This window comes from Astyanax mexicanus, chromosome 5 (genome assembly GCF_023375975.1).
Source record: "Astyanax mexicanus isolate ESR-SI-001 chromosome 5, AstMex3_surface, whole genome shotgun sequence".
In the NCBI taxonomy this organism is placed as follows: Eukaryota; Metazoa; Chordata; class Actinopteri; order Characiformes; family Acestrorhamphidae; genus Astyanax; species Astyanax mexicanus.
The window spans coordinates 32,429,715-32,452,059 of record NC_064412.1 but is presented as its reverse complement, the minus strand read 5'-3'; the positions used below and the strand labels follow the sequence as shown (position 1 = coordinate 32,452,059).

The window sequence follows — 22,345 nt, the reverse complement described above, 5'->3', positions numbered from 1 at the left end:
GGCTTGTAAGGTTACCTGTATGTGGCGAAGTAGTACGTGGAGAGCTTCGGTTACAGTACATTACTGTCAGATAATGATACTCATAGAACGCCTTTTAGCCAATCATATTGCAGGAACAGAACTAAATGTGGTATATAGAACTAAATGTGCTATGAGATTCCACAGATGCAGCCACAGAATGTCCTGCATATTTTCTGTAGTAACTCCTAACATGCTTAGGATGGATCATCAGATATTAAGAAAACAGGGTGAGTTTAACCACCAATAGTGCTTGTCAGCAGAGATTCTTATTTCTTGTTCTTATTTTGAACTGTGTGGTACATCACAGAAATCTGTGTCGGTCTTAAGCTCTGAATCTGCCCACCGCCATTCCCCCAGTCCCATTTAAAAACTCTCCAGGTATAGACAACAGCTTGCAAACAGTATGCTGCAGCCATGGAAATGGGCAAGCTGGTTTTTCTACTGTTTCTGTTTCTACTGTTTCTACTGAACAGGTAATCACTAAGCTTCAGTAAGGTTGCTAGACATAGCTTTATCACTGCCACTAACGTGGTACAGATGGGCATTTTGGACACTGAAACGTATATATTCACTGATCACTGATGCCATTGTGTGTCAATCTGGCAACCTGGTGGGGCACAAAACTATCCAGTGTTGTATTGGACGCTTGTAGACATTTTACACACTTGCTCGTATTTATTACGAATTGTTCCCTCAACTTTACAGACATATTATAGTAGAACAGCCCAATCCACATGACTGTGTTCTCTACAGCTTTTTTTAGATGTTAACTCTTGATGTTAACTATCCTTTATCACATCTGAAGTGTCTTCACATACACTGACAATGTCATAATGTTGCCCTGCACCTATTCTATGAAAATCTAGCAAGCTTCCTATTTAAGCTCTGTTATTCATTGCAGTGTGTGTGTGTGTGTGTGTGTGTGTACGTCTGAGAGAGAGAGAGTCCTGTGCACATTTGAAGGGCAGCCGCTGGCCTTTCATCCCTCAATCAGCAATTAACAAGGGTCTGTTTAACTGCAGTGCTTTGGGAGGGCATGTAATTAGCAAACGAGCTAAACAGAACAGCACACACACTCACACTCACACACACACATTCACACACACATTCACACACACAATGGCAGCGATATTGTGAGGAGTGAGTACGCACACACACACAGCATCAATGAGAGTTGTGAACAAAGCGATTTGGCATTGTTCATCTGCTTCATCTTTGCAAAAAGAAAATCCGTCCATTCAGTAAAAAAAACACCTTTTTAATTCATTTCTCTGCTTCCTTTTCATTCAGTTTTTAACTTGGGATTAGATTTGGCTCCTCTCTTTGAAGGAGACATGATAAACACTGGAGGTTTTGTCATCTCATCTTTTCTCCAGACCTGAATCTGTTGGGTTTTCTCGCAGTCCTGTGGAAGGAAACTGTAAGAGAGAGGAAACTCAGAGAAGTTTAAGGCTGTAGTTCAGGTGGCTTCAGCTTTGGTAGAATGCCAGATGACCTTCTGATAAGTGGAGCTGCCACTAAGAGATATGCTTCTCTTAACGCTGAGTATAAATCTGTTATTGGCATAAAGCTGACTCAGAATTTCTGAGAATTTATGTAAAGTTCCTTTTTCCATACTTTACCACATAACTTTCCAGGCCTATTTGGATACAATGATATTATTTGGTGTTTGTTCATACAGCATAATTTTGCCTTTTTTTCTTTTAATAATTTTATTTCTAATTTTTATCACATTTTCACCCCAATTTACAAGGCCAATAAACCAACCCAGTCATTATGACTCCCCTATTACTAGTTATGCCCCAACATAAGTGAAGACTAGTACATGCCTCCTCCGACACATGTGAAGTCTTTCTGACGCGCTGCTGATGCAGCATTGCCGAGTAGCATCACAGCGCACTTGGAGGAAAGCGCAGCGACTCGGTTCCGATACATTAGCTCTCAGAGGCCTTGAGCTGAGAGACATCACCATTTGGAGTGATGTTGGGAAGAGCTGCCATCTACCCACCCAGAGAGAGCAAGGCCAATTGTGCTCTCTCAGGGCTCCGGTAGCTGATGGCAAGCTACATGAACAGGATTCCTTAAAAAAACATGTTGTTTATATCATTATACTTTAATACATTTTATAAAATGTTAGTTTCCATAGGTGGGACCAAAAGACCTTTGAATTCTTGTCAGCTGTGACTGTCATGAATATATTTTGCGTCAGTAGTTTGTAACATTCATTTACATATAGATAGTTTTAAAAATGTTTTAAGTTTAAAATAGTCAAAATAAAAAAAATATGATATTCAACTGATAAATTATTCTTTTGTAGACCAAAATATTAAAAAAATATTTAATAAAATGATTTTTCTGTATCAAAATGACAAAAGTGACATAAAGACATAACGATTCTAACACAGGTTGTGTTAGTCCCACTTCTGGAAGAGTGTAGGGTCCAGTCACTCATGCATCAGAGGGTTAAAGGCACATTCTCTTTTCTGAATTTTGGGTATATTTCAGATATGAAAAGTCATGACACATGCTTTAACTCTGTAATAAATAAACAGTTTAAACCAGTAACATAGTTGTCATTATCTTCATTATTTAACCTTAATCTTGATTTCATACAGCATGTCTAAAAACAGCATTTAGGGATTTTCAACACATTATTATCTATTACAAATTTAATGGCAGATTCATTCAATATCACAATAAAAGACTGACCGATTATTAATATACTGTTGCCAGAGGTGATATGCAGAATATTAATCACAAAGACACAGTGATGAGTAAAATGCAAGGCTTGTAGATAGAAACATGCAAACATAATAAGTGAATTATATGGAGTGAAGTTGGGATGCGGAGTTCAGAGAATATGTGAAATAACACAGTCTTTCTCATCTCTCTTTCTCTCTCTCTCTGTAGGTAATTTTAAAGGGCTGTGTAAACAGATTGACCACTTTCCTGAGGATGCAGACTATGAAGCAGATGCAGCAGAGTACTTCCTTCGTAAGTCATATAAATGAGTGTGTGTGTGTGTGTGTGTGTGTGTGTGTGTGTGTGTGTGTGTGTGTGTGTGTGTGTGTGTGTGAGTTTGTGTGTGTCAACCTATGTGTGTTTGTGAGGCGTTTGGGTGAACTGATCTACAGTATCCATGCACTAGAGTATCTCCTCCATTATTCAATTTGAAGACGATGTGAAGGAAACTGTGCTTAAATAATCTTCTAAACAAAACATCTACGTTAATGGTGATACATTTTTTTTCTTTGGACAGCAACGATATGTAGTGGCTCTAAACAAATTAAATGTTTCATAGATCAAATGGTTTTTTTAAGTTGAATAAGATTTTTGCAACTTGGCAACAGCTGCTTATTTCAGGTCATTTTGGAGGATTTCTATTGGTCCGTTCATCAGCAAATTTTGATACAGTGTGAGGGACAGTTTTTGTGTTCAAATTATGCAGTAAACTAAAAATCTACAAAAATGAAGATGCTGAAATTTTTCATTGGACAGTGATGATATGTAAGAGGAGAGGTGTGGGATGAGTGAGCAGGGAGGAAAGAGGGTATTTAGGAAAGGAAGAGAGAGAGGGCCGGCCTGCTGCTCCCCAATTAGGCCACTTACTTCTATAAATATTTTACTTTCCGCCTATATAGGTCAAATCTCTCCTTCACCCCCACCCTTCACCAGCACACACACTCTCACACACACACACACTCACACACAGGGGTTTGACCATGGAAAATGAAAGAGAGAGAGAGAGAGTGATAGAGAGAGCAAGAGAGAGAAATACTAAAAGAGAGAGAGAGAAAGAAAGAGTGTGAATGACCTCTGAGTGGAAGATTGTGAAAATGAGATTAGAGATGGTCTCCTGGGGTTCTCCAGGTTTGATCTATTTTTTTTTATCTATTTTTTGATCTCTTTGTTTCTTGCATTTTCTAATATAATGATACCTAATTTCTCACATGTTGACCTAATAGTTGTTCTATACATTGTATCAGAGCTTCACGATGAATGGACTAATAGAAATGTTCCACAATGGCTTTTAATCAAAAAGAGAACATCCTGAGTGCATCACATGGCCTTATTTACAAAATGTAGGTGTGCTCGGTTAGTGCTGGAGGTAAAACTTCTTTTAAAAGCGTATCATTTGCTTCTCCTGGTTTCATCCAACCATTTAACAATTCAATGAAACGCATTATTGAAATGTTTATTGTCCCACATAACTAGTTCTGACCTGATTTCTAGAACAAAATCTGAAAATACAAGTTATGAAATAGCTGCGTCATTTATGTTACATCAGGATTTAACCTTAAATATTTACAGTCATGTTTCTGTAAAAGTGCTATTGTAATTTTGAAGGATTTCTATTGGTCCATTTATTATGACATTGTGACACAATTAAAGGAACAGTTCAAAAAATAAAAATTGAGCTTTCTAAAATTGTCGTAGCAGTATAAATGATTCATGCCACAAACAATTTTGTGACATTACAATTGCACTAAAAGTTATGAAGATTTTTTCCTTACTTTGTAAAGTAGCTATTTTGAAGATACAGGTTTTGCAGTAATGATCTATATGTATATTATCCTTATAAAATACTTTACAGGGGAAGAAGAAACTGCTTAACTTGTGGAAGCCAAACTAGTGGAGATTATTTTTAAGCAGCATTTCTATTGGTACACTTATCATAAAATCGTAAGACAATCTAAATAACAACTGCCAGATTCACATTGTGTCAAAAAATATACAGTATACACTACCGTTCAAAAGTTTGGGGTCACTCAAACAATTTTGTGTTTTCCATGAAAAGTCACACTTATTCACCACCATACGTTGTGAAATGAATAGAAAATAGAGTCAAGACATTGACAAGGTTAGAAATAATGATTTGTATTTGAAATAACATTGTTTTTACATCAAACTTTGCTTTCATCAAAGAATCCTCCATTTGCAGCAATTACAGCATTGCAGACCTTTGGCATTCTAGCTGTTAATTTGTTGAGGTAAGCTGGAGAAATTGCACCCCACGCTTCTAGAAGCAGCTCCCACAAGTTGGATTGGTTGGATGGGCACTTCTGGCGTACCATACGGTCAAGCTGCTCCCACAACAGCTCAATGGGGTTCAGATCTGGTGACTGCGCTGGCCACTGCATTACCAATAGAATACCAGCTGCCTGCTTCTGCTGTAAATAGTTCTTGCACAATTTGGAGGTGTGTTTAGGGTCATTGTCCTGTTGTAGGACGAAATTGGCTCCGATCAGGCGCTGTCCACTGGGTATGGCATGGCGTTGCAAAATGGAGTGATAGCCTTCCTTATTCAGAATCCCTTTTACCCTGTACAAATCCCCACCTTACCAGCACCAAAGCAACCCCAGACCATCACATTACCTCCACCATGCTTAACAGATGGCGTCAGGCATTCTTCCAGCATCTTTTCATTTGTTCTGCGTCTCACAAACGTTCTTCTTTGTGATCTAAACACCTCAAACTTGGATTCATCCGTCCACAACACTTTTTTTCCAGTCTTCCTCTGTCCAATGTCTGTGTTCTTTTGCCCATCTTAATCTTTTTCCTTTATTAGCCAGTCTCAGATATGGCTTTTTCTTTGCCACTCTGCCCTGAAGCCCAAAATCCCGCAGCCGCCTCTTCACTGTAGATGTTGACACTGGTGTTTTGCGGGTACTATTTAATGAAGATGCCAGTTGGGGACCTGTGAGGCATCTGTTTCTCAAACTAGAGACTCTAATGTACTTATCTTCTTGCTTAGTTGTGCAACGCGGCCTCCCACTTCTTTTTCTACTCTGGTTAGAGCCTGTTTGTGCTGTCCTCTGAAGGGAGTAGTACACACCGTTGTAGGAAATTTCTTAGCAATTTCTCGCATGGAATAGCCTTCATTTCTAAGAACAAGAATAGACTGTCGAGTTTCAGATGAAAGTTCTCTTTTTCTGGCCATTTTGAGCGTTTAATTGACCCCACAAATGTGATGCTCCAGAAACTCAATCTGCTCAAAGGAAGGTCAGTTTTGTAGCTTCTGTAATGAGCTAGACTGTTTTCAGGTGTGTGAACATGATTGCACAAGGGTTTTCTAATCATCAATTAGCCTTCTGAGCCAATGAGCAAACACATTGTACCATTAGAACACTGGAGTGATAGTTGCTGGAAATGGGCCTCTATACACCTATGTAGATATTGCACCAAAACCAGACATTTGCAGCTAGAATAGTCATTTACCACATTAGCAATGTACAGAGTGTATTTGTTTAAAGTTAGGACTAGTTTAAAGTTATCCTCATTGAAAAGTACAGTGCTTTTCCTTCAAAAATAAGGACGTTTCAATGTGACCCCAAACTTTTGAACGGTAGTGTATGTATACAGTATATCTAGTTTAAGCAGAATATCATTTCTTCTCTCTATAATCTATATGAAAGACATATATACTGTACCAGTCAAAAATTTCCTTGATTTTTTATCTTTTTAAAGAAGTGAAATTACAGCTTGAAACTCACTGCAGCGCTGCATTAAGGTGTAATAGGAGGAATAGCGGTGCTCTCATGTCTGTGCCGGAGCTGTTCTGAGCTCAAACCAGACCAACGCTCGCGAGAACTGCGACCTGCTTTCCGACCTTTAGTTCTAACACTTCTACAAGGACTACTGGTTCATTCTTTACAAACTAACATACAGACACTCTGGCAGAAGCTGGAAAAAGACAGAATATGTCTGTGAAAACCAGAAAACGAGAACGAGAAACATTTATTACACTCTACAACTGTTGGGAGAGCCCACGAGCACAAAATCTTAATCCTACCTAGTGGAGCTTTAATTACTTGAATTTCTGGTCCTTTTAATGTGTTTGAGAGTATCAGTTGTAAAGTTGTGAAGAGGTAGAGTTGGTTGGTATACAGCAAATAACACTATTTGAGTAATATTCTAATCCATATTGTGGCAGAAACCTCTGAACTAAGTAAAAAAATATTCAAAATTAAGTGCAGTCGCAAAAGACCATCAAAAACATTAAGATGAAATTGGCTCATATCAGAGAAAGACCTCAAGAAGGCCTTATCAGAGAAAGACCGCCCCAGCAAAAGGAAGACAAAGAGTTACTTCTGTAGCACAGAATAAGTTCATCAGCGTTACCAGCCTTAGAAACCGCTAGTTAAGAGCACCTATATAGCAGGTTTTTAAGTCTGCTAAATGTTTGCTTGTACGTTCTTGAAGTCTCAATTACTTCAATATTAATTTACAGTTGACTTGGCTGTACTTTGTTAAAAAAAAAGCTCTTTTACATGTTAAATGTACCTAATTCCTGTCTCTCTGTCTCCAACTCTCTTCTACTACACACACACATACACACACACACACACAAGCATATTCAGGCTTCTCAACAGTTAGATCAATAACCATTGCCCAGGCACATATATCAGGTTCTGATGTTACCATGAGAACATTGTCTGTGTGATGTCACTGACTGAGTTGTGTCTTCTTATTGGGGTTAATGATGTCACCTAATAGAATGACATCGTAAACGGCTTCTTGCATGGTTTCTGATCATCTTGCTGACTGTACCCATGACTTCATTAAATCCTCTGTATTAGCACCTTTAATGCAGCATTATTAAATCATGTTAATATATAAATCAAAGCTTATGGCTGTTCACCAGCATTTCATAATCTGTGGCAATACAGAGCAGTGGCAGAGGGACAGCATGTTTCTGGCATGGCTACTGTACATATGTGAGAATTACACACAGGACATGCAAATGTGTGTTCAGAGAGGCAGCTGTTTTTATATTTACCATGGTGAGAGAGAAGCTGTGTGTGGGCTGGAGGACAGGGCACGAGCAACGCTCTGGAATAAACAGTTTCATATCTTTAACTCCTACAGGAGCTCAAGCACGCTGAGCACTGGTACGGTTAGGCTTTAAAAACCACAAGACTTAACATTTCACTACCTGCAACTGCGCTTTCTCAATTTAAAATAAATGTGATGTCACATTCAGAACAGTAATATCACAGTTGGTCATAGTCGCAAAAAAAATTACAATTACAAGGAGGATTGTGAGGTCACAGTTGCAAGAAAACAGTGTGCATTGTGCTGTCAAAATTGCAGGACTATGAGGTCACAATAGTACTAAGCATTGTGAGGTCATTGTGAAGATTGTGAGACCCCAATTGCCATAAGAATTGTGAGGTCATCTTTATATTGTTGATTGTGTTGTCACAAATGCAGGATTGTGAGGTCATCTTTATATTGTAACAAATGCAGGATTGTGAGGTCATCTTTATATTGTTGATTTTGTTGTCACAAATGCAGGATTGTGAGGTCATCTTTATATTGTTGATTTTGTTGTCACAAATGCAGGATTGTGAGGTCAGCTTTATACTGTAACAAATGCAGGATTGTGAGGTCATCTTTATATTGTTGATTGTGTTGTCACAAATACAGGATTGTGAGGTCAGCTTTATACTGTAACAAATGCAGGATTGTGAGGTTATCTTTATATTGTTTGTGTTGTCACAAATGCAGGATTCTGAGGTCATAGTCATAGTGAAGATTGTGAGGTCCCAACTGCAATAAGAATTTTGAGGTCATCTTTATATTGTTGATAATGTTGTCACAAATGCAGGATTGTGATGTCATCTTTATATTGTTAATTGTGTTGTCACAAATGTGTGTGATATCACTAAGTTATGTTGTTCATTAAAATCACATGCAAATCCGACTTTTACATCAACAATAAACAGAATAAAGAATAAAATAACATTGCTGTTTCCTCAAATAAACTACTGGCACACCTTTACAGCGAGAACGTACAGGTCAATATCCTCTGCTAAAAGGTGCATACTCTGCCCTGTTAAGATATTAACGTGCCAAAGTCAGTGCACACCTGGCTCTTAAAGGCAATGAGAAGTGACACACTGATTGGTTTATTTACGCCCAAAACACCCATTATTAATTAAGAGAATTAGTTCATGCCTTGTGCGCATTATGAGCTGCACAAGGCATATTTTTTGTGCCCTCAGGATACCAAAAACACACAGACACGCCCTAAATCCAGGTGCAAGGTGCACGATTGATGTCTTGCCTATAGATTGCTAACACAGGGCCAAAAAAGTTGTTTTGAATTGTTTCAGTCATACTTCCATCAGTGGATATCGGTCAATATTGTGTAATATTTCTCTCTCTCACTCGTACTCTGTACTTAGCTCTATTCCTCCTGTCATGTTCTATATCTGTCCTCGTTCTCTCTCTCCTCCACGTTCTCTCTCTGGTTTGCACTCTGGGTGTGATTATATAAAGAAGCAGATGTTTCCTGAGAAGGCAGAGCACCAGTCTCTTCAGGGGAAGAGGCCTGTGTGTGTGTGTGTGTGTGTGTGTGTGTGTGTGTGTGTGTGTGTGTGTGTGTGTGAAATCATGATAAGGATTATAGATTGCAGTAAAGATTGTGGGGTCACAATCATGACATCATGTAAAGTCATGTGGTGGATTGTGAGGTCACAGTCACAATGAGGGTTGTGAGGTCATATTGAGGATTGTGAAGTCATGTGGATGATTGTAAGGTCACAATAATAATGCATATAATAAGGTCACAATGAGGATTGTGAGGTCACAGTCACAACGAGGGTTGTGAGGTCATTTTGAGGATTGTGAGATCTTAGTAACAATCTGTGCTGTGACATCATAACCCTTATCATGATTGTGACTTCACAATCCTTACTGTGACTATGAGGTCACCATGAGAATTGGGAGGTTACAATCATGATGAGGGTTGTGAGGTTGCAGTGAGTACTGTGAGGTCACAATCATAAAAAGGATTTAGGATAAGGTCACAATGAGGGTTGTGAAGTCCATATTGAGGATTTAAAGTCATGTTGAGAATTGTGAAGTCATGCTAAAGATTGTGAGATCACAGTCACAATGAGGGTTGTGATGTCACAATCAGGATAAGAATTATGAGGTCATAGTGAGTATTGTGAGATTACAATAATGATGAAGGCTGTGAGGTTGCAGTGAGTGTTGTGAGGTCACAATCATAATTAGGATTATAAGGTCACAGTAAGGATTGAAGTCATGTTGAGGACTGTGAGGTCACAGTCACAATGAGGGTTGTGAGGTCATATTAAGAATTGTGAAGTCATGTTGAGGATTGTGAGGCCACAGTCACAGTAAGAGTTGTGAGATCATATTGAGAATTATGAAGTCATGTGAAGGATTGTAAGGTCACAGGTGCAAATAGGGTTGTGATGTCATATTGTGGATTGTAAAATCGTGGATAATTGTAAGTTCACAATCATAATAAATATTATGATGTAACAGTGAGGATTGTAAGGTCACAGTCACAATAAGGGTTGTAAAGTCATATTGTGGATTGTGGAGTTACGACTGTAAAGTGGATTGGGAGGTCTCACTCGTAATAAGAATTGTGAGGTCACAATCATGAGAAGGTATTTTTGAGGACTTCACTCAGAGCTCAGTTAAGGCCTGAAAGCAGTATTATTAGTGTGAATAATGTGCATACTGAGGTGATGCAGTAATATTACAGGGTTTTCTTAGGAATGCTGTCTTGCCTGCCTTACCAATGTTACAGTGTTTTAGACCTGGAGTAGCATCAAAAGAGACTCATTTCTCCCTATTATAAGTAGATGAAGCCTTGCATTGATTTTAAAGTTGTTATATTAAGGTAAAAATGCTACATATTCTTGCTTTAAGGGATCTTTAACAGACTCAGTGTAAAAAGCACCGGTGGAAATTCCATTTTCTGTGTTCCTTCCTAAGCTAATTGTAGCGCTTGCTAAGCTAATTGAGTTTTCAGTAAATTGTTAACACAGAGGTTTCACTTCTTCAATAAAATGGTGAGCATTAATTCTTCATAATGGCATCGACTCAATGCCGTATTACACAGTTGACTCATGCTGAATCAACCTAATCACAGGCAGGTTTTGCAGGATGGAAAAGTTCCTATTAAATCTAGAGAGAAGCTAATATTGTGAATATTGTGGCTTAAAAGGGAACAGTAGAAAATCTGTCATGTAAAAAACCCACAAATATCTTTATTTTCATTTCAAATTCAGTATATAGTGGCTTGCAATAGTATTCATAAACTTTTTCACATTTTGTCACCTTACAATCACAATATTAAATGTAGCTCATAATTGTGAAGGGGAATAATGATGCCTGGTTTTAAAAATCTGAATCGTTAAAGTGTGATGTGCAAAAGTATTCAGCTCCTCTGTATCAATAATTAGTAGTCACCTTTCGCTGCAATTACAGCTAGCTGCTGCAAGTCCTTTGGGGTTTATCTCTTCCAGCTTTGCACATCTAGAGACTGAGATTTTTGCACATTCTTCTTTGCAAAATAACTCAAGCTCAGCCAGGTTGGATGGAGAGTCATGTCTTGCCACAGAAGCTTAATGGGATGTACAGGGGTTGGACAATGAAACTGAAACACCTGGTTTTAGACCACTCTAATTTATTGTCCCGACTGAGTTGAGGTGCACATTGAATTCTGCCGTGATTTGAACAGCCGTGGTTTTATTGTTTTTTGGATACAATCCGGGTTAGCACCCGAACATCCCTTTCAGACAGCTTCCTCTTGCATCCACAGTTAATCCTGTTGGATGTGGTTGGTCCTTCTTGGTGTTATGCTGACATTACCCTGGACACCGTGGCTCTTGATACATTACAAAGACTTGCTGTCTTGGTCACAGATGCGCCAGCAAGACGTGCACCAACAATTTTTCCTCCTTTGAGCTCTGGTATGTCACCCATAATGTAATGTAATAATTGCAATATTTTGAGCAAAACTGCGCTCTTACTCTGCTAATTGAACCTTCACACTCTGCTCTTACTGGTGCAATGTGGAATTAATGAAGATTGGCCACCAGGCTGCTCCAATTTAGCCATAAAACCTCCCACACTAAAATGACAGTATTTATTTTTGGGCTGTATTTATTAACAGGAGAATTCTTTATAGTCTATTCAGAATTTGACTGGAAGCCAGTGCAGTGCTAATAGCACTGGACTAATATGCTCAAATTTTCTAGTTTTAGTAAAGACCCTGACTGCAGCATTTTGAACTAGCGGAAGTTTATTTAAGTTACTGCAGGAACATCCTGACAGTAGCACATACAATAGTACAATAGTACAATAGTACAGTAGTACAATAATCTAAACTAAATGTAATGAAAGCATGTACTATTCTTTCTGTCATTTAAAGATAATCCATTTCTTAACCTGGAAATGTTACTAGGTGTAAAAAAAAGCTAATTTATCAAATGCTAGATCTGAATCCATGTTAATGCCAAGATTTTCAGCTGCTGAATGAGGTGTGATAGAAAGTTTAACATTTATTTCTAGCTGCTTTTGGGCCTGATAGGAGATTTTTATCACTATTTAAAGATCCACTAGGTAGGATTGAGATTTTGTGCCCGTGGCTCCCCCTACAGTTCCAGAGTGTAATAAATGTTTCATTAGAACTAAAGGTCGGAAAGCAGGGCGCAGTTCTCACGAGCGTTGGTCTCGGCCGCCTCGGAAAACTTACAGAGTCTGATTTGAGCTCAGAGGAGCTCCGGCACAGACACGAGAGCACCGCTATTCCTCCTATTACACCTCAATGCAGCGCTGCAGTGAGTTTCAATCTGTAATTTCACTTATTTAAAAAAATCAAAAATCAAGAAAATCTTACCTAATAGGAGGAGGTTGTGTAACATAGAGAATTTTACATCTTTTACACAAGAAATAAAATAAATAAACACTTTATTTGAGAAAATAACACTTAAAAGCTTCTGTTACTAAAATCTTGCGTAGTACTTGCGTAACACTACAGCATAATAATTTTGAACATGGTGTAGTTGCAATGTATCGACTGTATGAAGTACAGAGTGAACTATAGTAACAGTATCTACATCTTGAAGCTAAAAAGCACAATTTGACAATGTAAACCCGGCAGTTGTTCTTAACACTGCATCATAATCATAATGAGTGGGGTGATAGAAATGCATCAAAATGACTTCTAATAAAACAATTTTACATTTTAACATCATACCGTGTGTGCGTATGCATGCATGTGCATTTTAGCATCGCTACATGCCTTGCAGGTGTGTAATGTGTGTGTGTATGTAAGCGCATGCATGTGTGTAAGTCTAGCAGTTTCGTTGTCAGTGCAGGGTGTTTGGCAGGGGGCTGATTTGCGCTGAGTCTGATAAAAGGGTGAAGGGGGGGTCGGCTGCTTAGCATCTCACAGATAATACAACATGACTGCATTAATGAAGAGAGAAAGAAAGAGAGAGAGAGAGAGAGAGAGAGAGAGAGAGAGGGAGGAATGGGGCCAGGGTGGAGGTCACCTTAATATTTAATCAAACCCACCACCTGGAGCTTTGACACGCGACAGAGAGAGAGAAAGAGAGAGAGAGACTGAGAGAGAGAAAGAGAAGGAATGAAACAGAAGGAGGGTGAAGGAGGCAAGGTTATGGGCTCTATGGAGGTAAAACAATGCTGACTGGAGAAAATGTAAAAGTTAAGAAAGAAAGAACACAACTAGCGAAGTTTTTGAATCTAATATTTTAAGAGGAATTAATTTAAAAGGAATTTTGTTTATTCAAGCTTTCTGTGTTCTGTAAAGTCATCTTTAAGACTCATTCAGAGTGATTTAGAATTAATCACAGTGGTGGTAAATGAAACAGGAAGTGCATATACAGCAACTCAATTATTTCATTATTTCCAAAACCAGCACTAGTGTTTATGGTGACAAAATAGTGATAATTCAAGGAAAACATATTGTTTAGGTTTCCCTAATTTTAACAATGAACCTGAGCAAGGCCTAATCTTTTCTAATCCTATTATAAACTATAATGTTACTAAACCCCAACTCTATCTTTTGCCCTTCTAACCCTAATACTAATCCCAGTAACACTTAACCTAACCCTAACCTAAACTTTACTAACACTATGGGCCCTATCTTCTACCCTGTGCAAGGTGCATTGCAACAATAAATTGATGCCAACAGGCAATTTTCACAGATCATGTATGTGCCGTTTAAACATCAATGGTGCTTGTGGATTACCTGCTTACCTGCATGTGCACTTTTACAGCATGAACAAACAGGTCTGTTTCCTCTGCTGAGAAGTGCAGAAGTGCTGCGCTGTTAAAATTCCAATATGCCAAAATCAAAGCACACCTGGCTCTTAAGAGGAATGACAAGTGACATGCTGATTGCTTTATTTTACATTACATATGATCAATTAAGAGAATTAAAACATGTCTTTTGTGCATTTCGAGCTGCGCATGGCATACTTTTCCTGTCATTACGATAGCAAAGACACACTGACACATCCTAACTCAAGCTGCCCAGTGCACAGTTAACAGCTTGCTAGATATCCCTAAAATAGGGCCCTAAACATTACCCCAACCTAAACCTTACTAACACTAAATCTTACCCTAAACGAAAGTTTACTAACCCAAAAAAACTGATCCAATGCCAACCCTGATCATTTCTACACCATATAAATCATCAACCCTAACATTACTAACCCCAAACCTAACCTAAGTCGTACTAAGTCTAAACCTACCCATAACTGTATTGTAACCCCACCTTTAACCTCAGTGACTATAACCAAACCTAAAGCTACACTTAACCTCAGTATATAAAAGCTGACAATTTTCAATTGTGTGAAAACCACACACACATGCATAAACATATAAGCGCCACACATACATGTAGACATACACATAGAGTCAAACTGAGTAGAAAAATGTCCTAAAGAATTGAAAACAGCCTGTTTGAAACCCCTAACTGGCACACATGCGCACACACACACACACATACATGCACACTGTCTATATGTAGACATGCATGCAGTTGTGCACTGACCATCCTAAGACATCCTAAAGAATTATAAGCAGCCTATTTGAAACCCTTAACTATCACACATGTGCATGCACCCAGACACACACACACACACACACTTACACTGACACACATATATGGCCTATTAAAGGGCAGTTTGAGGGGCAAGAACGCTTCACCTGTCCGACAGCTGATTAGACAGACAGCTGATTGATGGGCAGATTATAGGAGAGCAAGACAAAGACTAATAGAGTGTAAGAGGGAGAACGAGAAGGAGAGAGAGAGAGGGCATGCAGCTTCACTGAAGGAGAGATACATTGATAATGGATAGAGAGACAGAGGGAGATTGTGTGGAGCGATAGAGGGGATTTAGAGAACATAAAGGAGCAGCAGTGCATTTGGAACGAGGCAGGGGGGGGTGTGTTGGGGGGGGTCTTAGAAGTTTGTGTCCGTTCTGTCGTCAGCACTTTCGAAGTCACAGAAAGTGCTGAGGAGGTGTGTGTGTGTGTCTTGTGTGCATGCAAATGTGTGTGCCTGTGGGTGTAAATCTGCGTGTGTGTGAGCAGGTAGGAGCAGTTTTATGCAGACACTGATGAAAGTTTAAGTGAGCATGTTAACCAGCAGCAGAGGACAGAATGACAGCAGCTTCAGAGACAGACAGTCTATTGTGTAATTTCAATAAAAAAGTGGAACAAAATAAATTCTATTTGTTTTCTTGTAAGTTACAGTTAAAAAAATAGTTGCACAGACATTTATTTATTACTGCAAGACATAGTATAATATAATGTGGGCTGGTAACTCTGATAAACTCATCCTGTGCAACAGAGGTAACTCTTGGTCTTCCTTTCCTGGGTCAGTCCTGATGAGAGTCAGTTTCATCATCACGTTTTTGATGGTCATGGCGACTGCACTTAAGGATGCTTTGAGTATCAGGTTGTTAATATTTTTCTGATTGACTGACCTGATTTATTTTCTTTATTTTGTTGAATGGTTCCGGCCATAATATGGATTAAAACATTATTTAAATAGAGTTGCGGTACCTTAGTGTGGGGTCTCATGCATTAAATGTATTGAATATATATACAGCTCTGGGAAAAAAATAAGAGACCACTTAAAAATTATGAGTTTCTTTGATTTTACCAAATTGAAAACCTCTGGAATATAATCAAGAGGAATCAAAGCAAGCTGAGTGGCTTAAAGTTATCCAAAAGCAGTGTGTGAAACTGATGGAGGAGAACTAAGATGCTAAGATGCATGAAAACTGTGATTAAAACCAGGGTTATTCCATTAAATATTGATTTCTGAACTTACACTAAAACTTTATGTATTTGAACTTGTTTTCTTTGAATTGTTTGAGGTCTGAAAGCTCTGCATCGTTTTTGTTATTTCAGCCATTTCTCATTTTCTGCAAATAAATGCTCTAAATGACAATATTCTTATTCAGAATTTGGAAAAAATGTTGGCCGTAGTTTATAGAATAAAACCACACTTTTCATTTTACTCAAACATATACCTATAAATATCAAAATCAGAGAAACTAATTCAGAAACTGAAGTGATCTTTTAGTTTTTACGAGAGCTGTGTACTGTATATGTTTAAGAGATGAGAGGTTTAGTTACAGCAGTGGCAGTATAATATATCTGGGTCATATGTATGACCTCATGCCCTGACATTGTATAAATCCAAGTGTGTGTGTTTGTGTGTTTGTATACATACAGGAGCGGTTAGAGCATCCAGTATATTCCCCATCCTCAGTGTGATCCTGCTCTTCATGGGTGGTCTGTGTATCGCCGCCAGTGAGTTCTACAAGTCCCGTCACAACATCATCCTCAGCGCTGGGATTCTCTTTGTTTCTGCAGGTAAGGAACATATCAACAGAATTATTTATATATCTATAAAACTGAGCCTATATTACTGAGTTTTATGTTGTGAAGTGCAATATAATTACTATACTGTCGTGAATTTATTCTTACTGTTCTGGATATAACACTAAGGGCCCTATTTTAACTATCGACAGCTCACCGCTCAATTGCGGATAGTACAGCTTGATTTAGGGCATGTCTGTGTGTCTTTGATATTGTGTGGGCGCAAAAAGTATGCGTTGCACGGCTTAAAACATGCAAGTATTACTTCTCTTAATAAATCATAGGTGTGTTTTGGTCGCAATGTGAAATACACTAATTAGTGCTTCATCTGCCATCCGCTTTAAGAAGCAGATGTGTTCTGACTTTGACACGTTGGTAAGTTAACAGCGTGGCACTTTGTGCGTCTCAGCAGAGGATACTTACCTGCGTTTTCATGCTATGAAGGTGCGCTAGCAGCTCATTTACAGTTTTTCTGGATTGTTTACAAACATTTTCTGAAAACATGCCTCATACTCTCAGAACTCTACACACAAATCCAACAAACACACACACAATGGGCAAAACCCTTCAATTCTCCTGCAAAACGAAACTTTACAATCAAAACAGTGTTATCTCCTTACAAAAGGCTATTTTGTTTTCAAATGACACACACACAAACCATCATATGAACAGACAATCAAACGAAGCAGTTGAATACTGATGTGCTCAGTGTAAAACACCATTCTCCATTCATCATAATGACTACACTTACTACAGACAGTAAATACATAGGTGCGGTGTAAAATATTTAATAATATTGTTTATATACTCAGAACACACAAATACACAGTAAAAATATATTTTATTTTTTCAACCAAAACAATGTAAACAGTGTACCATGCAACCAACACAAAGATGAATTGATTTACATACAAAACAACAGAATAATTTATTGTATGTGTTGTTACAGTTTAAAAAAAACTATGCTGCATCCTGTCTTCTGTTTCAGTCTGCTAAAGCTTTCCAAGCTTTCTAAAGCTAAACAATCTAGAAAAACTGTAAGGAAACAGCAACGTTATTTTATTCTTTATTCTGTTTATTTTCGGGTTAAAAATCGGGTTTGTGCTCTGTTTAATGTTTTGTTTTCTGTTGAGCCATTTATCATAAGATTTCAAGTCAAGTCAAGTCAAGTAGTTTTATTGTCAATACTGCATATGTACAGGACATACAGAGAATTGAAATTACGTTACTCTCCTTCCCAAATTTACAGCAAGTACAGATAATAGATAGAATAAAAGAGAATGGGAGACAAAATAGAAAGACATACATGAGACAAAAACAAGGTGCAGTAGTGTGGGGGAGAAATAGATATATAAATATAAGTAAAAAAAAGAAATAGATATATAATATAAAAGAGTGGGTGACACTATATGTACAATACAACAAGACACAATAAACATACGTAAGACAACACAAAAAGAAAAGAACAACTGCCAGATTCAAATCGTGTCATAGTCCAAAATGGTATAAATGAAGATACAAGGTTTTGGAGTGAATTTGATGATCCGCACCTGTGCTTGTTCAGCTCCTGCAATTTTGCCTATTTTTCTCTCTCTCTCTCTGATCCTCTCACGCAACTCACCACAGAGATGATCAGACCCAATACAGTGGAACAAGCTTCCTATGATCCCATCACATTTTGATCAAATCCATTCCCACCTCATCTTTGTACACACTTTCTCAGCTGGAAAGAAATCACTGAGGTACAGGAGGCTTTAGAACGCTACTGTACAGACAGGGATTCAGGAGTGCATGTGCTCTACATAGAGCCTGTCACCAGCACCAGCAGTCTGTTTATTTTTTGCTAGGCAGAGAGACTCCCACTGGGAGTAAGCTCAATAAAAATGTGTCCCTGACACCATTTCTCTCGCTCTCTCTCTCTCTCTCTATCCACCATCCTGCCTTCAGAAAAGCATCATACACTATATAATAGACCGTACAATACACTACAAAGCGGCAGACATGGTGCAGAGTGGGGTAATGCAGTAGCAACTTTAAAAAGAGTGCAGCCTTTTTTGGCTTACATTGGTAATACCTGTCATCAATATGGCATATGAAAGTTGCCTCGATGGGGAAAATGTGGTTAGAAAAAAGGTGAACAAGTTCTGTCATCAAAAATATATAAAAGACCAGTCTTCTGTAACAAATCCTGCCTATTCACGACAACAAAATACTGGCAATTCCAAATCAAAAGAGAGAAATCATGATTAGATTGGTCCAGCAGACTAAGGCTCTGTTACTTGCATCCAGTGATCGACAGTTCCAATCCTGGATAATGCTGTTTGCCATCAGCAGACAGAGTCCGAGAGAGCACAGTTGGCCATGCTCTCTCTGGATGGGTAGACAACACTCTCTCTCCACATCACTCCCATTGTGTTAATGCCAGCACAGGTGTCAGTTAGCTGCTGTATCAGAGCTAAGGTACTGGAACTTTCTTCTAAATGTGCTGGCTACACAGTGCTGCTACATAAGTAATAGTTCCAAAGTGGCATGTTCTTCTCCACCAATCTTACACACTGCTTTTGGATAACTTTATGCAACTCATGGTGCAAAAATTCAACAGTTTATCCTGGTTTGATGGCTTGTGATCATCCATCTTGGGGTCATTACTAGTGATAGGTAGGTAATAACTAGGTGATAACTAGGTGATAACTAGTAATAAAGTATTTTTTGTAAAGGACAGGCTTCTTCAGTTTCTTTAGATACAAATGCATTGTAAGATTTAACTGCATTAGAACATTTCCCAGAATTATCTAATGTAAATATACCTGCAAAAAGCACTTTTGTGATGATAAACTGTCATGCCCTCCTTTTAAACAGCAGTGGTTCGTTTCAGATTTTACTGATACGACACTGATCCCACATAAGCACTGCTCCGCAATAGACCCAACAGAAAGTTTTCTAATGCTTGCCGAACAGTTAACCTTCACTTTACCAGGGAAGGTGCTTTGCGACCATGTTCTTATTTATGACCACATGCTGGGAGAAAAGAGTGGGGTGATAGGAGTCATATCCCTGGACCAGCTTGTTCAAGGACTCAGTGACAGCCCTCTAGTACACGATTCAGTTCCCCGTGGAATCCATCTGAGATCAAATGTGCAACTGTCTGCTCATTGCCAAGCGAACTTAATTACTGAAGCACCTGCCACCCAGACAAAGGCTTGGGCAGGGCTAAAGCATGGACAGACTTAATTCTGTAGGATCAGATGATTTATTTAAGAGACAAATCTGTGATACCTAAAGACTTTCACACTTCTATCTTCTGAAACATTGTGGCGCCACGTAGTAGCACAGGATGACCACTGTCATGACAGTCTTTATGGTTTATTCAGCTGTAGTGACTGCTGTTCTCTCTCTTTCTCTCCCAGGTCTGAGCAACATCATCGGGATGATCGTGTACATATCAGCGAATGCCGGCGACCCGTCCAAAAGCGACTCCAAAAAGAACAGCTACTCATACGGCTGGAGCTTCTACTTTGGCGCCCTGTCCTTCATCATGGCGGAAATGGTGGGGGTCTTAGCCGTCCACATGTTCATCGACCGGCACCGTGAACTTCGGGCAGCCAGCGCTCGGGCCGGCCGGGGCATCTCGGCTGGAAACGCGGACTACCTGCAGGGCTCGGCCATCACACGTATTCCCAGCTATCGCTATCGCTACCGGCGCCGCTCGCGCTCCTCCAGTCGCTCCACGGACCCCTCACACTCCCGCGATGCCTCGCCGGTGGGCTTGAAGGCTTTCGGGGCCCTGCCATCCACCGATATCTCCATGTACACGCTGAGCCGCGGAGGCGGAGACACACTGAAAGCGGCCCACGGGACGCCCACGGCCACCTACAACTCGGAGAGGGACCATAACTTCCTGCAGGTCCACAACTGCATCCAGAAAGACGCGAAAGACGCGCACAGCAACGCAGCCAACCGCCGCACCACACCAGTATGAGTGCTGCAGAGACCCCCTAGTGGCTAGGAGGGGAACTGACTTGGATATGGGCAAGAGATAGAGACAGATAGTAGGAGAGTAGGAGAGTGAAGGCGGTAATGGGTGAAGGAAAAGAGAACTGTAAAAGATAAGAGAAATGGGAATAAACAGAAAAATCAAGAAGGACAGGGGATGTAAAAAAGGCTCTCTGAGTTGTGAGATATTTACAACAATGATGATGATGACGAGTTTCCATGTTGAAAAAAGTGAAAAAGTCGAAAAATGTCCAAAAAAAGAGATAAAGAAAATGCATGATTTTTCCCATCTACCGTAATTTAACGAGTTTTAAACCATGTTTCTAAAGAAGTGAAGAGGAGTGAAAATGGGGACAAAGACAGCAAACAAAAGAGAGAGAGAGACAGACAAAAAGAGAGACAGAGATAGAGAGACAGACAGACAGACAGAGAAAGTGGGAGGGTGCGGTAGGCGACATGAGTTTTAAAAGGTTTCTATTTTTTTGACTCTCTTCTCGGTCTCCATGGCCCCTCCTCCCCGCGCCCACCTCTCTCTTTACTTCCTGTATGTATCCATCTCATTCTTTTGCGCATTAATACTGTGAAGCATTGTGGCCGAGGTGTTTACCCAGGGCAAGAGACGAACCCGCGCCCCAGCCACAACTTATAAGTTAATATATGTATTAATTATATATGAATATATAAAAAAATATGTTAATAAACCACAGATAGACTTCCCTGACGAAAAAGAAGGACAAAAAGATTACTTGGAAGAAAAAAAATAACAAAAAACAAAAACAAATCAAAAGTCAATAAAGTCGTCATGGAATCAAAAGAAGTGGGCAAAGGGTTTTATTGTGACTTTTTGGAGAGTGGAATTGGTAGGTGGGATATGAAAACTACAATGTTCACAGGTTGGGTACTGGTTCAGCATGGGGCCTTATTTAAAAAAGTGCTCATATTATCACTAGAGGAACTGGCTGATCATGATTCCTGTGTACTGGCTGGTGGGGTTACCATGGTGGTAGCAATACTGTAATAATATGCTGTGTTTAGATACTGATAATTTACTGCATTCTATTGCAGCATTCTAGTCTTTTTGATATGTTCAGAACAGTCAGCCATGACGGTAACTAAACTGAAACATGCTGTCTTCTATTTGAACTCGGATGTCGAAATGTCCTCGTTCCCCCTAAGAAATTTAACTGGAATGCTGCTACAGTTTAGATATCCTACTTTACAAGAGTTCAGAAGCCAAGATGGCTGCACCTCACATCAACAGTAGTAAAAGTTGTAGTGATTTACAGTTTATTAGCATTTCTATCCGTTTGTATTTCTTTAAATCAGTCATACACTTCGTTGTCTTTAGTTGTGAACAGTGGTGCCTGACTTTTTAACTGGAAAGCTGTCAACTCCGACATCTGAGGTAAATGGAATAATGGAATACAACACAACACTTACAATGTGGTTCCATTGGTACCTGTTAAACATCAAGCAGGTTTTATGGGATGGAGATCATTGTATGAAGTGGTCAGTACCTACTAAAAAAATCTCCAAGGAAGGGCACCTGGTGAACCAGCGACAGGGTCATTGGTGCATATGGGGACCGAAGGCTAGGCTGCCTCACTTCCGTGTTTCCACATTTAAAGGTTTTCTC

General features: G+C 39.2%; 1 protein-coding gene across 2 annotated transcripts in view; it reads left to right on the top strand.

The window, feature by feature from the left end:
• Positions 1–21,526, top strand: part of LOC103039925 (voltage-dependent calcium channel gamma-2 subunit) — a 77,672-nt gene extending 56,146 nt beyond the window's left edge. For both annotated transcript variants that reach the window (XM_007231214.4, XM_049479330.1), the window contains exons 2-4: positions 2,932–3,015; positions 16,570–16,710; positions 20,124–21,526. In XM_007231214.4, coding sequence (XP_007231276.2) covers positions 2,932–3,015; positions 16,570–16,710; positions 20,124–20,695 — 797 coding nt within the window. In that variant the 3' untranslated portion in view covers positions 20,696–21,526. The remainder of the gene's footprint in view (positions 1–2,931; positions 3,016–16,569; positions 16,711–20,123) is intronic.
• The last annotated feature ends 819 nt before the right edge of the window (positions 21,527–22,345 follow it).